General features: G+C 33.8%; 1 protein-coding gene across 1 annotated transcript in view; it reads left to right on the top strand.

Annotated features, from left to right (window-relative positions):
- POLK (DNA polymerase kappa) overlaps window positions 1-17786 on the top strand; it is a 78767-nt gene that overhangs the window by 17346 nt on the left and 43635 nt on the right. Inside the window, exons 2-3 of the mRNA XM_044663093.1 lie at window positions 5735-5873; window positions 8801-8920. Coding sequence (XP_044519028.1) covers window positions 5766-5873; window positions 8801-8920 — 228 coding nt within the window. The 5' untranslated portion in view covers window positions 5735-5765. The remainder of the gene's footprint in view (window positions 1-5734; window positions 5874-8800; window positions 8921-17786) is intronic.

Here is a 17786-nt window from a genome sequence, read left to right on the forward strand (position 1 = left end):
TTTTTAAAGACAATTACAAAATTCAGTTATAAAAGCAAAACATCTAGCTTCTCATGGGAAATGGAGAGCAGAAGTAGGAATGAAGGGGGATTGGCACTCTCAGATCTCAAAACTAGAATAAAAGCAGGATCAGAAAACTAGTGCTAATTTAAAAAATACAAAAGTAGATCGCAGATTAAATTAGTCAGGTCTAGAAGCAAATGTCTGTCACAGCAAAAAAACACAAATTAGAAAGTACAGGACTCAATATTCAACAAGAGCTTCTGGGAAAATTTGAAAGCATTTGGGCAGAAAATTGTTTGAAACCAATATCTTAAATTTCATCTGTCCCACAGCAAAGCCCAAATATATACTCAGCCTGCATATTCAAGATCTTAAGATCACTGATCTTGAGCTGGAAGAGGCCTCAGAACCCATCTAGTTCACTCCCTCCATTTACCGAAACAGGTACCGGGCTGTTAAGTGAGAAAGCCTACAGTACTATGATGATATAGTACGTTAAAGGTAATAAACATCAGAGATGGGATTTGAACTCGTATCCTCTGACTCTAAACTGTTATGAGGGCTATTTAGTTATTAATTTAGTATTAGTGTTGGACCTAGCAGGAAGGGCTGGAGGATTCCAAGATGGAATGAAGAAACAGGAAGTGTGCTTCTTGCTTTCTGAGATAGACTCCATAGTGGTTGGGGACATAACTGTTGCTAACCCTGGGAGAACTCAGAGTTAGGGAAAATTGCATCCAGATTCCCTGGGATCCTGAGAGAGGTAGAGGCTTTCAGCAGTGGACAACAGACCTGCAGAGCAGCACTAAGTGGGGAAGTGGTTTGGGATCTGGTGGACAGCATTGCAAACTCTCTCTTCCTACCTGGGTACCTTGGATCACCTGTCCTGTTGGAGTTGGCTCCTGGCATCCTGAGACCATCCTTGGATTTACCGTGAGATCCCAATTGAAAGCCATCCTCAGGCCCTTTGGCTGAGCTGACCATACCTGGTTGGAACCAGGTTTGGAGGAGCTTTTTCCTTGTGACCTCAATACTGCTTCCTTTGGGCCCTGCCTGGCTTAGGTCAATAGAATAATATAGTTAAGTCCCTCCCTTGACCTTGTGGTTTGTCCTTAGTTGTTAAAAGTAGAATCCCTAATATCCATCCTTGTTTATTTGTTTATTCAATTAAAACTGTTACAACTTTTACCTGTTGCCTGCTGGTTACATAGGCCCTAGCCTAGGTGAGCTAAGTGACTATTGGCCAAACTGCCATTCTTGTGACAGTTAACAGCTTGGCAGTAAACCCTGGTCTTCCTATTCTGTTTGGTCCAGACCATCAGACATTCTTGTCTCTCCTTCAACCCAGTGTGAACCCACAAAACCATTTAGATTACATTCTTAATAATCCTCCATTACAGTTTGGCACCCCAGATGGGACAAATAAACATCAGAGATGAGATTTGAACTCATATCCTCTGACTCTAAACCCATTCTTTCCACTGTTCCAAGTTGTATCACTCTCCACAAACCCCTCAAAAGAGACAACAAAAGGAGATACTTTTCAGTACTAAGAGTATGAGGAACATTCTAAGACAAAGAAAAAGTCCTGTCACTTTTTTTTCTCAACAGCATTTCTTACCTGCCACGCAGGAGGTTAGACCAGATGATCTCTAAGTGTCTTTCCTATCTTGGATCTATGGTTATCTGACCCTGCTCTTCATTCACATTGCTACCCTCTTAGTTCATGTGCTAATTTATATGGAACTATAATATACTTTTGGGACTTCTAGCATAACTTCCTCATTTTACAGATGAGGAAACTGAGGCTCAAAGAGGTTGTTATTGTTGGCAGTCACACATGTTGTGAATCCAGAATAGAATTTGAAACCCTCAGTTCTCAGACTAGAGAGCCAGGATTCTTTCCATTGTACCAATCTGTCTCCCCCTTACCTTTTGAGTAGCCTCCTTAGAGGTCAGATCACCACCAAGCCCCCTTGTGCTTGCTGGAGAAAGGTGGACTTTTAGACTCCTCCAGGATGCACTACCACCTCAGAGCCAAAATTTGCCAGTGCCAAGACCTTAGACCTTCTAGTCATCTGCCTTCATGAGAAGAGTGCCTCCTCACCACATGTTATTTTGTATTTATCAGATATTTTGGTGACATAAATGTTTGTTATTCCTGAGAGGAAATGTCAGTGTACTCAATGACAGTGAAAAGTCCACAAGGATCTCAAAAAGCAAGAATTATAAGTTGAATCTAATGGGATGAGAGATGTCCAAATAGATTTAGTTAGAAGGAAGTCTAGAGGTCATCTGCTCCAAGAGGAGTCCTACACTTTGGTTTTTAAAAAATAATCTTCACAAGCATAAAATAGATTAGGTATGACCAAAGCAGATCCAGGGGCTTTAATGAGCCTCAGGCTCAATCTTGAGTCAGTCAAAAAGACTAATGTAAGGTTGGGATGTGTTACTTGAAAGCATTCCTTTGCAAGTTATGGTTCCCCATGCTAACCAGAAATTCAGTAATAATTGCATTTGTATTGGTGATGTTTAAAGCAAAATATAGATGTGAGTTTCTCAACGTCTTATTCTTTAGTGTCAGGTGAGGGCAAGAGGAGGCAGTATATGGTGTAAAGGAAAGAAAGGTGGCACTGGAGTCCCTGATACCTGAGTTCAAGAGCCACCTTGGATTCATACTGACTGCAGAACCCTTCACAAGTCACTAATGCTCTCAGTGCTCCATGTGACTCTCAAATGGTCCTGGGCAGAGCAGGTGCTGGTCTACATAAGCAGAGGACATCGAGTGAAATTGCTGGTGTAGTAAAAAAAAAAAAATCAAATTAATTGGATGGCTAAAATATGAAGAAGCAAAAAGAGACCCTTCATGACCTGACTTCTTAGACATATCACCCTTCCTATTTTTCTGCATTCAAAAAAATGAAGTACTGATGTTGACATGAGCATATTATCTCATTGTCATATGTGTACAGAGGTAGAGAGCTATTAAGTGACTTGTCCTAGGTATTTTTTTTGGGGTTGTTTTTCTCTTTGTGACTCTTTTGGGGGATTTCTTTGCGAAGGTACTGGAGTGGTTTGCCATTTCCTTCTCCAGCTCATTTTATAGATGAGGAACTGAAGCAAACAGGGTTAAATGACTTGCCCAGAGTCGCCCAGCTTTTAAGAGTCAGAGAGACCAGATTTGAAGTCAGGAAGATGAGTCTTCATGACTCTAGGTCCTGCACTTTATCCACTGTGCCACCTAATTGCTCAGTGTGCAAGGTCACACAAGTAATAACATCAGAGATGGGATTTGAACCCAAGCTATATGTTACACACAATGCATACACTCACGCAACCCCTCAAAATAGACAACAGAAGGGAGGACCTTTCACAAATAAAGCTGGTAGCAAATGAGAACCAAAATAGTTTAGACAAGGACTTTATGGCAAGTAGCAATTTTTTCCCTCACCACAACTAATTAGTAATCCTTCTGAAGACAGCACAGATGATTTACTCATGTTATTCTGATTTCAGCAGCAGGTTTAGTGGTAGAAATTTTGTTAGATATATGACTATATTATATCAGCCATAGTTTGGGGAAAGGTTTAGGTGTTTTGTTTTGTTTTTTACTTTACCTTTGAAGGATTACTTTTCCCAAATTTTTATAACAAACATCTCTGATAAAGGTCTAATTTGCCAAATTTATAAGAATACAAGCTGTTCCCCAGTTGACAAATGGTCGATGGATATGAACAAGCAGTTTTCAGATGAAGTAATCAAAGTCTTCAATAATCATATGAAAAAATGTTCTAAATTACTCTTGATTAGAGAAATGCAAATTAAAACAACTTGAAGGTATCACCTCAAACTTATCAGATTGGCCAATATGGCAGTAAAGGAAAATGGTAAATGTTGGAGTGGAAAAATTGGGACACTGTTCGTGGAGTTGTAAACTGATCCAACCATTCTGGAGGACAATTTAGAACTATACCCAAAAGGGCTATAAAATTGTGCATACTCTTTGATCCTGTAATGCCACTACTTAGTCTATATCCAAAGGACCTACTTGTACAAAAATATTTATAGCTGCTCTTTTTATGGTAGCAAAGAATTGGAAATTGAGGGGGATGCCCATCAATTCAGGAATGGCTGAACAAATTGTGGTACATGTTGATAATGGAATATCATTGTGCTATAAGGAACAGTAAGCAGGATGATTTCAGAAAAAACTGGAAAGATCTGCAGGATGTGATGCAGAGTAAAATAAGAAGAACTAGGAGAACATTGTACACAGTAACAACAGTATTGGATGATGATTATCTGTGAAAACTTGGCTACTCTCAGCAATGAAATGATCTGGGACAATTCTGAAAGACTCATGATGAGTAATGCTATCCACCGCAGAGAAAGAACTGCTAGAGTTGTCTTTCACATAGTTTGCTCTTACAACAGTGACCAATATGGAATTGTGTTTTGCATGACAATAAAAATGAAAATAAAAAAGATTAATTTTCCCAAAATATGTTTATATAGAGCCCAGTGCTGTACACAGAATAAATAATTATTTGGGAGAAAGGAATAGAGAGCCAGCCTCAGAATTTGGAAAACATGAGTTCAAGTCCTACCTATGGCTTAGGCTAGCCATCTCATTTCTCAGGGCCTCTGGGCAGTTTTCTCTATGAGTAGTTACAGAATAGATACCCATTGGCATTGTTGAAGTTTCTGCATTGCTTTAATAGTGATCCTAGTATAAATTTGCATGGTCACAATGAGAACAGAGAGCAAGTTCAGAGGGAATGAAAGAATCATGGAATTTTAACTTGGAAGGAGATCCTGAGATTTTAAGGTCATCTAGTTCTTATCTTCCATATATGTAGTTTTGGGAGTGGATGGAAGGAGAAAATATGTTGTTTCTCTTTTCTTTTTTTTCTTTCCAGTTACTGCCTACTGTATCAGGAAGTACTTAAGCAATTTGAAATAAGTCAGGATGTGTTTAAACCATGGTAGTGGTGAGGAAGCATTTATGTCTTATGTTTTCTTAGAGTATCCAGGAAGTAAGAAAGAGCCCTTGATGGAGGGGCTGGAGTTCCTTCTTGTAAATGAGGCTGTTGGGGAAAGAAAATAAATCCTTGTTAATTGAAAAAAAAAAAACAAGATAAGAAGGAACCCTTGTAAGGATATGAAGTGCAAATGATGTGTTGATGTGTTACTAAAGAGAAAGGTAGAGTTCTATAATCAAATATAAGAAAGTAGTCTTTAAAAAGGGATATTTAATTTTTGTGTATATCAGTCAATAATTGCTTCTCATACACTGTACCAGGATGCTTTCAAGTATCAAGATTGTCCTAGGATCCAGGATTGGGACTCTTGAGCTAGAAGCAGAGAATTCTTCCTCAAAAAAGGAGGTTCATACAAAAAGTAGTCCCAGCATAAAGTCTTACAAAAACAGTTGTATTTTCTAACTGTTAAAATCACAAAATATACTTAATATAAACATATTACTAAATATAGGAAGCATAGAATATCAGCCAAAAGAGATGTTAGAGAACATCTAATTCAGTCCTCTTATTTTATAGCTAAGAGGATCAAGGTCTAAAGAAAAAATGAAGTGATTTGGCCAGGTTTACCCAGAGTCATTGGCAGAGCTGAGAAAAGAACCCTGTTTACCCAATTTCCAGCCAATGTTTTTCCTAAGACATTGAGACTTTCCTTTTTTAAAAGTAATGCTTAATTTTTATCCTTTTTTCAGCTAATTAACAGCTAATTTATTCATTTGCATAATGGACAAAGACGGGCTTCTGCTTAGAATGGGACTGAATGATAACAAAGCAGGAATGGAAGGATTAGATAAACAGAAAATAAATAAAATTATCATGGAAGCCAGTAAGGTATGTTTTTGTTTCTCTTCATTAATTCCTTAAATAGAAGTAAACTTATTTCTAAAAGAAAATAATCAATAGAATTTTTACTCTCATTTTAAAAATAAGAAGTCAGCTTCAGATTTGTTTTTAAGTACTTTAATTTGTTTTTAAATTTATTGTTGTTGCTGTTTCTAATGTAGTTCTGAGCACAGAATAGATCAAACAATGGAATACTCATTTGTTCTTGATTTGTAACCCAACAGATTTTGATTACTAAAGTAAGGCATAGTTTTGGCTCATCCCTATTGATCTGTATCTTTTGTTCCCTAAAAATATAGAATAATTTCTAGTCATTTTATGTTTGTAACATTATTTGGTAAAGGAGTTTTTGATGTCTATCTGTGAATAGGATCATTAATTATCTAGTAGTGCTATGGAGATATTATTGAATATTAGCAAAAGAAAAAATGGATTGTGAAGGACCTTAAACTTAGCTGTGCAGGCCTAGCATAGGTAGTGCAGATGATATAAGAAGCCTATTGAACTTTTATTTATTTTGTTGCTGAATCTCCCTATTACATCCAGGATAAGAACAAAACTTAAAGACCCCTTCCTAATACCAATCATCAAGGAAACTTTAAGATTTGACCTACGTTGTTTTTCCAACCTGGGCCTATCAGACCCTCCTTAAGTAGTCTGATAGCATTCTGCACATAGAGGCTTACTATATTGCTGCAAACAGCGCAAATATACAGTAGATTTTAGCCCCACTGAAGCTCAGAATTCCCCAAATGCAAGCAGCCTATCAGCCTCAGCCTTCCCAGCAACAAGGACTTCAGGGAATGGGCTGCCACACCCAGCTATCTCTTGAACTTTAAAAATTATGTAGGGAGAGTAAATCTGTCAAAATTTGATCACATGAGCAACAGGAGATCCTTTGGAACTGGATTGAGTAGGTAGAGAAACAGTACTGAGGGGAGACTAGATATTAAGAGCAGTTTCTCTATCAGGACCATCAGCAGACAGAGATGTAGTCCTTTTCAGAATGCTGTCATAAGTGAAAAGACCAGACTAAAGCAGGGTAGGAATTATTTAGCTAATAAGGAATATGACAGCAACAAGATATTAAATAATGATTAGGAGTCAAAGACAATCAGAGCTGAGCAGTGCATGAGGAAAACTGGAGGACTGAGGCAAGATGGTCAGAGCAGCTTTTGATGTTTAGTTAACTTTTTGCCCAAGTAACCACTAGATGTGGGGATTCACAGATAGACTCTTCAATCAATAATATTCAACTAAATTCCTACTCTGTACCAGGCACCATGCTGAGCATTTAAGGGAGTAATATCTCTCTCTTTGTTGAGGCATGTTCCACTGACAAGTATAATCCTTTGGCCTTTTGATTCTAGATCAGTATCTAAATAACTCATTCTTGTCTCCAGAGATTGCTCAGTTTATTTACTTCATGTTCATTATTACCAGTGTATGTATTTTTCTAGCTTATGATTGGGCTTGTTTGACCTTATTGCAGATCTGGTTATAGCCTCCCTCTCTTTCCTTGTTGTCCTTTTATGTTTTGCAAGGTTCAATTCCAATCCTCATTTTTTCCCTTGGTCTTTGATTCCAAACTTTAAGGTGAGAACCTGTAGGGGGTGTTAAAGTTACTCAAAGGAATTCTTATCTAATTTGGACGATGCCTAAGAAGTACTGTCATTTGAGGATCGTGAGGCCATAGATCTAAAGCTAAAAGGGACTCCAGAGATCATGTTGGCCAACACTTTTATTTTAAAAAGAGGAAACTAAGGCTCAGCCAGTTATAAGTGATTTACTCAAGGTCACACAGGGAGTAAGTGATACAACCATGTTAGTTCCTCCTAAAAAATGTTGGAGACCATTGTCTTAAGTATTAGTACTACTGTCTTATGCTGCTCCTCAATTCCCTGGGTTTCCTTCAAGAACCTTCCAATTCCCTGGAATTCCTTTCAGGAATTCCTGACTCTCAAACAATTTTCCATTCTTGTATCCTTTCCATGCACCTCCCTTTGTTTATAACTTCCTTTTCCTTTTCTTTTGGAGGCAGCTGACAGTACAGTAGATAGAGTCCTGGGCCTAGAATCAGGATGTCCAGAGTTCTAATGTGGCCTTGGTTATTGTCTATGTGATCCTGGGCAAAGCAGTTAACCTTTTGATGCCTCAGTTTCCTCTTCTGTAAAATGAGAATAATAATAACCCCTATCATTCAGGGTTGTTATAAGACTCAAATGAGATAACATTCGCTTAAAGAAAAAGCTAATTAGCTCAGTACCTGCATATATATAATATATTTCCTTCCCTTTTCTTCTCCAAGGAAATGGCAAAGGACATAGAGTTAATAACATAATACAGATAGCTGAACTAAGTTTCATTTGCCTTACACAAACCAAACTAGATTTGTCTTTATCTTGCTTTTCTTTACATTGGTATTTTGCTATAGCCACAGTAGAGAATAAATGAATAGATTGTTTTGGTTTATCACTTATTTTCCAAACTTAATAGTTTGGAATAGAATATTTTATTTAAATAGAGTACAGCTTTGCTCTAATTTAAATGACAAGTGAAAATGCTTGCATTTCCACCAGGGATTTAGATTTAACAAAAATTTAACCAAAAAAAAGTAAAATGCCCAATTCAGCAAGCAGAATGAATGGCACTAAGAATAGAAGTACAACCAACCAGCCTGCTTCTTATCTTACCTGCTGTAGACATTACTCAGCATTAACCTAAAGATTGTATAAGTTGTCCTTTAAGATGAGTTATTATAGTTTATGAACCTCCTTTAGATTGCTTTTAAAGTTATGCTACATAAAAAATGAGGGGTTGTCTTTAAGAGTTTTGTTAGTCTCTTAATATAAATTACAAGGAAATAAAATGAGTTTCTGAAAATATTTTTCTGTGCTTTTTGTTTTTGTTTATAGGGATCTAGATTTTATGAAAATGAGCTCAAAAAGGAAAAACAAGTAAACCAACGAATTGAAAATATGCTGCAGCAAAAATCTCAAATTACCACAAAGCAGCTCTGGAAAGCACAATTACAGGTAATAATTAAATTGTTATTTAATAGTGATCTCTATGGCTCTGAGGATGAGAAGAGTTGAGGAGAGAAGAATAGCACATCTTGCCATTTTTATGATGCATTATATTCAAATACTGTCTCACAAAGATGACTTTTGTCTCATAGCCTTTAAATTATGAAGCTGAAAATTGGGCCAGGCTTCATACATATTAGTATTTTGAGAGAATTCATTTATCTGAAAAACATAACCAAGCAATTATTTCTTCAAATTTTACCTAAAGAGAAGCTTTCTCATAAACTTGAAATGATAAAGAATTTCAAATTATATAATAAAATCTTATCTCAATGACATAAGTACTCAAGTTGAAGATTTTTAAAAATCAAAATATATGTTCTACTTTGTTTGGAAGACTCTTTCCAGGGTCAAAGCCTGTGTCCATTGACTTTGCAATTATTATGAAGCCTTTGCCTAGCTTCTTGAAACTTCTGCACCTAATTTACCTGATGTTTAAACCCAGATAATCAGTTGGAAAGAAAAAGATGATAAAGACTAAATTGAAAATACCTGATGAAGAAAACTTCTCTTGGTACTCCCATATTATGAATGAATAAAAAAGCATTTATTAAGTCTTTAATGTATGCCAAGTCCAGACACATACAAATTTGAAAGGCAAGACAACTTCCCTCAAGAAGCTTATTCATTCTTTTAGCAAGAAAGAACATACAGTATATGTGGTGACCAGGTCACAGAGTCGGTGAATAGAGTTCTAGGACAAATGATTGTCATGTCTTTCCAACAGTAATAATGTTGATTTAATTACTATACTCAAAACAAGAGGGAGGGGGCAGCTGGGTAGCTCAGTGGATTGAGAGCCAGACCTAGAGACGGGAGGTCCTAGGTTCAAATCCGGCCTCAGACACTTCCCAGCTATGTGACCCTGGGCAAGTCACTTAACCCCCATTGCCTAGCCCTTACCACTTCTGCCTTGGAGCCAATACGCAGTATTGACTCCAAGACAGAAGGTAAGGGTTTAAAAAAAAAAAAAAAACAAGAGGGAGAAAGCAGGTTGGAGGAGAGGGATGTAGCATGACAGTCATGAAAATGACTGGGAGAGTTAAAAGACTTCCCTTTGTTTATTCTCCTTCTTTTATAGTAGTAATAATAATAATCTCTTGAATATTCATGGCTGTACATTTTTAAAAATTTTAAACCATGTATTGATTATATCAATTAAGATATACACTTCTAATAATTAAAAAAACTGCCAAATTTTGATTATGATTAAAGTTGACTTTTTTGATTTCCCTTTTTTGGTTATTCTTCAACTTGACAAACACCAACAAACAAAAGCATTTTCATGTACAAAGAACAACAACAAAAGACAATTGTATCTGAAACAATGAATTTTCGTTATTATATGTGCTTTTTAATAAAGGCTATTAATAAATTAGATATGTTAGTTTCAAAGCTATTCTGCTTTTCTGTTTCTCCTTTTGAATTTCTTTTCTCTTGTATTCATTAAATGGCTTAATAGTGCTTCTTTCCTTTATTGTTTTTTTGGGGGGAGGGAAAGCATCTCTATTATTAACCTTTTTCTGTCCTATCCAAATCACCCCCACCTCAGAATTAAAAATAAACAAACCTTCATTTGTAATAAACAAAACAAATCCACACATCAACATGTCTCATTTTACAGTTCTACTCCACTACCTCTTTCTCAGAAATTAGAAAACATATTTCATTGTTGATATTCCAAAGACACGCTTAGTCACTGCATGTTCTTAAGTCTTTCCAGTTGTTTCTTTATAGCGTTTATCAATTGTTCTCATTCTACTCACTTCATTCTACATCATTCTACATACAAATTGTAATAGGTTTTTCTGAATCAGTTAATAGATAAACATCTATTAAGTACCTACTACATACCAGGCACTGTTCTAAGTGCTGGAATCTATCCTTTTCGTCATTTCTTAAAGTGCAATAATTATATTCTATTACATTTGTAAACCCTGATTTGTTTAACCATTCCTTATTTAATGAATACCTCCTTAGTTTCCAGTTTTCTGCTCCAGCAAAAATTGTTGCTTTAAATATTTTTGTACATCTGAATGCTTTTTGTCTTTCTTTGGATCTTATACCAGTAATGGTATTGCACACTGTATAGTCAGAAATATCTCAAATCCCTAAAACTACATTACTCAAACTTCCTTTCTGTATTACCTAGAATGCTTTTCCTTTTGTTTACGTTTGTGTCCTCACATTTGTATAAGTTCTGAGGCTCCGCCTTGTACTGGCTCTTTTGCTCTTGGGAGTGGGCTGTTTAGTACCTTTTTAATTAGCTTGTTCAGTTGGTTTATTATTAATAAAAATTTATAAATATAATATTTGGTATTTTGCATATTAATTTTAACCTCCACAACACACAGTTCATTGATTTTGAGAACATAATGGCAAATTCCTTTCCAGATTCTGAACAATTCATGTTCCACCTGTAGTCCATTAGCATGCTTATTTTTCCATATGATCTAATAGTTGTCATTTTCTCCTTTGTTTTGATCATGGTTGCCAATCAAATGAATGTGAGGCTGAACCCAAGTTGTTTTAATTTGCATTTTTCTCATTGTTGGTGACTTGAAGGATTTTTTCATATGATTACAAAATTTTGTCATTAACATTATAGACTTATTTTTGTGAAAACATAGTCATAATTGTATTTTCTTTTAAACCAGAGATAAAATGGGATGTCTCAAACATTTGTCACAGAAATCAAAATATAATGTATTCCAATTCCAAATCTAGCAATAATATAATTATTTTAAAATCTTAGGCAATCTTCATTTGGGGACTTTTGATTGTTATTTTTGTCTTTCAATCTTATTTCATCTAATGGTTTGAAAAATTATTTCTTTCAATGTATTGTATGCATGATTATTTTCTCTATTAAATAAATAACAGATTCCGTATTCCTAAAAGAACTTCTAGTCTGAAAGAACTGGGAATATGTTCTAGTATTATATGTTGGTTTTCTTTTGATTTTTTTAAAGCAGAATTTGCAAGAATATATGTTGATTATCAGTTCTGTTTGTTGGACTTTGAAAGAAAGAAAGCAAATTGTAGAAGGCTGAAAACATAAAAGGAATAGAGCTATAGGTCAGAAGTGTGCTATCTTTGAGAAATAGATACCTGGGAAAGAATCCCTGAAGCAGATTTCTCCTTTAAAAAAAGTCTTTTTCCAAGATTTACAAAGAATTGATTGAAATTTATAAGAACCATTTTCCAGTGGATAAATGGTCATTGGATATGAACGGCAATTTTACAAACTATCAATAGCCATGTGAAAAATGTTCCAAATCACTAAGAATTAGAGAAATTCAAATTCAAAACAGCTCTGAAGTTCTACATCACACTTTGTCATATTGGCAAAGATAAAGAAATTAACCAATGTCAAGTCAATAAACATTTATCGTCTACTAAGTACCAGCTTTTGTGCTATTAGAAGGGAGAAAAATAGGTACAGTGGTGCATTGTTAGTGGATCTGTGAATTGGTTTAGCAATTTTGGAAAGTAATTTGGAACTATGAAAACATTACTAAACTGTATTCCCTTTAATCCATTGATCACATTATTAGGTCTATACCCAAAGGAAGTCAAAGGTCAGAGAAGGAGAACTTTTCCCCCATCCATAGATCTGAGAACTAATTCTTTTCCATGTTTTTCTAGTTTATGATGTGACATTTTATATCAAAATATATACTCACTGGGAACTTGGTATTTAAATTATTAATTTCTTACATACTGCTATCTAATATTCTCAGCAGGTTTTATCAAATAATGAGTCTTTATTCCCTTACCTGGGAGCTTTGTGTTTATCAAGCAATAGGTTACTAGATTCATTTACTTATGTATTTTTTGTACTTAAAATCCACCGATTGTTAACCTGTGTCAATTTTTCCCCCCAATTACTTGTTTATAGTAGAATTTGAGATCTGTTACTGCTAGGATCTCTTCATTCCCACTTTTTTCCATTATTTTCCTGGAGATTCTTACCTTTTGTGCCTCCATATTACTTTCATTATTATATTTTCTAGTTCTCTAAAATAGTCTTTTGGTAGTATTATTGGTATATTGAATAAGCAAATTTATTTGGTCAGAGTTCATTTTACTTACCCTAACCATGGTCAATTAATATTTCTCTAATTAATTATGTCTATATTTCTGTAGTTCTTCTATGTATCCTGGTAGGTGGACTCAAGTATTTTAAATATTCTGTAATTATTTTAAATAGTATTTCTCTGTCTCTTCTTGTTAGATATTTTTGGATTTGTGTAGATTCATTTTTTATCTTGTAACTTTGCTAAAGATATTCTTAGTTTCAAATATATTTTTAGATGACTGCGGGTTTCTTTAAGCTCACCATCATATCTGAAAAAAGTGATCATTTTGTTTCTTCTTATACTTATTTTCTTTTCTTTTTCTTATCTTATTGCTATAGTCAGCATTTCTAGTACTTAGTCAAATAGAAGTGATGACAGTGAGCATCCTTGCTTCACCCTTGGGATTTTTTTTTAAATTAGAGAAGGATTCTGATTTTTCCTTGTTACATAATATTGGCTTACAATTTTAGATAATATGCTACTTATCACAAATGCCTATTCTTATGTTTTTTTAGCATTTTTAATAGGTGATATTTTGTCAACAAGTTTTTCTGAATCTGATAAAAATAATAAATATATGTGATCATTTCATCATTAATGTGGTTAATTAAGTTTATCATTTTCCTGATATTAAAAGAGCCATGCAGTCCTGGCACAAATCCAACATGGCTATCGTGTGTGTGTGTGTATGTGTGTGTGTGTGTGTGTGTGTGTAAAATCTTTAAGATATTTTATTTTAGCTTCTTTGTTAATTTTTAAAAATATATTTTCATCAATGTTCATTATAGATATTGGTCTATGGCCTTTTTCTGTTTTGATTCTCCCTGGTTTATATGTAAAGACCATATTATCTGTCATGAAAGGGTTTTGGTAGGATTCTTTCTTTCACTGTTTTTGCAGTTTATGTAATGTTGGAATGAATTGTGAAAATGTTATACAGTTTACTTATGAAACTGTCTAGTTCTTTTTTTCTACTTAGAGTTCATTTATATCTTGTCTAATTTTTTTTTCCTTTTGGATTATTTGATTTTTAAATTCTCTGTTTCTTGTTCTGTTAGTGTGGGTATTTTGTAATTTTGAAAGTAATCATACATTTTATATAAATTATCAGTTTTGTTGGTATATAGTTGTAGAAAATAGTTTCTAATAATATATTATAATATCTCATTAATTAATAATTAATTAATGATGTCTTGTTGAGCATTTTCCTTATGTTTGATATTATAATTTGATAATATAATCATATTATAATGATGATATAATTATAATATATTTGGTTTTTCTCTTTTTAAGCAAATTAGTGAATGATTTAAAGTTTTTCCTCCTAAAAAACAGTTTTCTAGTGTTATTTGTTAATTTTAGGAGGGGAGGTTTCTTTCGATTTTTACAATTTATTCATTGATTTTCAAGATTTATGCTATGGTATTTAATTTGGATTATTTAATATATTAGATTTTTTTAAATTGCATTTCTAATTCATTGATTTATTCTTTCCCTTTTTTTGTTATTGAAAATGTTTAGAGCCATAAAATTTTCACTAAGAACTTTATTGGCTGAATCCCAAAATTTTTAGCGTATTTTTGTTATTACTTTGATTGTTATCTTCATTGAAATTATCTTTCCTATGATTTGGTCTTTGACACACCAATTTTTTAAGATTAAGTTATTGTCCAGTTGTTTTTTACTACTTTTTCGATGGCCCTTTAATTACATGAATTTTTTAAAAGATGCTACACATAACTTGGAAATTTGTATGCTCCTTCCCATTCCTATTGCAGAAATGCCAGACATCTAACATATTTCTAACATTAAAAAAATTCTCTTCAGGTCTTTTAACTTTTTCCTTATTTATTTTTGGGCTAAGTTTATCTAGGAATAAAAGTGGCACATTAAGTTTCCCTACTATTGTCAATTTGCTTCTTTCTCCTTGTAATTAATTTAACTTAAAAAAATACTTAAATGTTCTATTATTTGGGGCATATATATTAAGTATTTAAATTAATTCATTGTGTATGGAAGTTGTGTCAAACTCGTGGATCTCTATAAAACATGTTAAACAAAGTGAATAAAAATACAGTATAATATAGGTTATGTTAATATGTGGTTTTCTAACCAGTATATAACCAGCAAGGATCCTTTTTATTTCAACTTGACACTACTGGTCTTCAGGACCTTTCAGCAAAATGTAATGTTGCTGTTTATCTCTTTTGATTAAATATTTTTTATTTCCCTTGGCTAAGATCATAATTGCTACTCCTTTTATATTCAGCTATAGCATAATAGTTTTTGTTCCAACCCCTTATTTTAAATTATTTTAACACTGTGTGATCAAACAAAGAATAAGAAAGGATTGAAGAAGATGAATTAGACAATTTTGATTACATATAATTGAAAATTTTATATATATACAAAACCAATACAACTAAGATTAAAAAGAAAACATTAACTGGGGGGAGGATCTTTTGCAGCAGATTTTTCTCTAATTAAAAACTCACTTCTAAGATATATAACGAATGAATTCAAATTCATTAGAATAAAATCCACTCTCAACTTGACAAATAGTCTTAGGATTTAAACAGGCAGTTCTCGAGGGTAGAAAACTAGGTCATCAATGGTCACATAAAAATATGCTCCAAACTGCTACTAATTAGAAAAATAAATGCAGTTCTGAGGTACCATATCACATCCATCAGATTGGCAAAGATGACAAAAAAAGAAAATAGCAAATGTTAGAGAGGCTATAGGAAATCAAGCAAGCACAAAGATATACTTTCGAATGAGATGTGAAAGTATAAAGCTCTGGAAAGCAATTTGGAATTATGCACAAAAAATTAAAAATGGTATCTTTGACTCTGCTAGGCCTATAACCAAAAAAAGGTCAAAGAAAGAGGAAATGGTCCTATTTGTACAAAATTATAGGATTTTTGTGGTGGTAAAAAACTGGAAGCTAAAGGGATATCTATCAACTAAATGACAGAACAAATTATGGTATATGAATATGATGAAATATTATTTTGCTATAAGAGATGAGGGGGAAAGATGATTTCAAAAAGACAATGAAACACTTATCTGAACTCATGTAGAATGAAGTCTTTTGTTGTTGTTGTTTTTAAATTAAAACCCTTACCTTCCATCTTGAAATCAATACTGTGTATTGGTTCCAAGGCAGAAGAGTGGTAAGGGCTAGGCAATGGGGGTCAAGTGACTTGCCCAGGGTCACATAGCTGGGAAGTATTTGAGGCCAGATTTGAACCTAGGACTTTCCATCTCTAGGCCTGGCTCTCAATTCACTGAGCCACCCAGCTGCCCCCCAGAATGAAGTCTTAAGAGCTCTTCTGATCAACTAAATGAAAAACCACAAATCCAGTATAATGGGGGAAAATACTAATCACCTTAGGACAAAGATAAAAGACTAATATAAATAAAAACTAATTCAGGAATTTGTTTTTTGTTTAATTATGCTTATGTGGTATCAGGGTTCTGTGTTTCTATACTTATTTTTTCCACTGCTAGAGGGAGGGGCAGAAAGAGAAAACGAATGCTTGATACTTGATAAAAATAAATAATTTTTTAACTAAGGAAAAAGATCTATATGTGCAAAAATATTTATAGCAGCTCTTTTTGTGATGGCAAAGAACTGAGAATTCAAGACAGTACCTATCAGTTGGAAAATAGCTGAACAAATTATGGTATTTGAAAGTAATGGAATACTATTGTGCCATAAGAAATGACTTGGAAAGACTTCATGAACTGATGCAATAAAGTGAACAGAACTAAAAGAACAATGTCTACTCTAAAAAAATTGTAAAGACAAGCAATTTTAAAAGACTTAATAATTCTGATTAAGGTAGACCAGACAGAGAGGACCACTGATGAAGCATGCTATTCACCTCCTAATAGAAGCAATGGACTCGGGATACAGAATAATATATGGCAAATTTGGGAATTCATTTTGCTTGAATGCATATTTGTTTCAAAGGTTTCGTTTTTCTCCTTATTTCATTTTAGGGAAGGTAGGAGGTAAAGTTAATAAATGTTCATTGAAAAAATTATTATTTTTAATTTAAGGAAAAAAAAGTTTCATTTAACTAAAGAATTGATCATGGAGAGTGCTGTATGCTGTAGTCCACTTTAATCACCATGTTGAGATAGAACCCTGTCAAGGAAATGATAGAGTATAGCTCTATTGCTCTAATTTATTTATTTTAATCTAAAAGATTGGGAAGAAATTTTAATTTTAAAAATCTATATTTTATATTATATTGTGCTATAGAAAGTTGATGTTTAAAATTAAGTAAATTCTCTTTTATATACAAGATAACCAGAATGATGTACATATTGGATTGCTAGAGCAAGACTTAGTCTATTTCAAGAGGAAAATTATAGTAGGAAAAACAGAAAGAAAAATGCATTGGTAAGGATTTCAGTAGGGGGAATTTATAAAAGCAATACTGTGGAACTGCTAGATATAGCGAGATGAGAGTTCAGTATGGGGAAATTATAGCGATAGAGGGAAATGGAATGTCTGAGTCAGAAAGGAAAGTGGCATTTGAGAAGGTTTCCTTTTGGTAACTGTTACAACTCACTTCCACTATAGTTATGTACACAAAGGAGATCTGTCAGTATAATGTGAGAGTAAGAGATAGGATTTTCTCTACTGAACAGACTTTTAAATTTAGCTTTTACTTATTACTGTTTCCCTTTCCAGAAAATGATTCATCGTTAAGAGTTTT

This window comes from Gracilinanus agilis, chromosome 1 (genome assembly GCF_016433145.1).
Source record: "Gracilinanus agilis isolate LMUSP501 chromosome 1, AgileGrace, whole genome shotgun sequence".
Classification (NCBI taxonomy): domain Eukaryota; kingdom Metazoa; phylum Chordata; class Mammalia; order Didelphimorphia; family Didelphidae; genus Gracilinanus; species Gracilinanus agilis.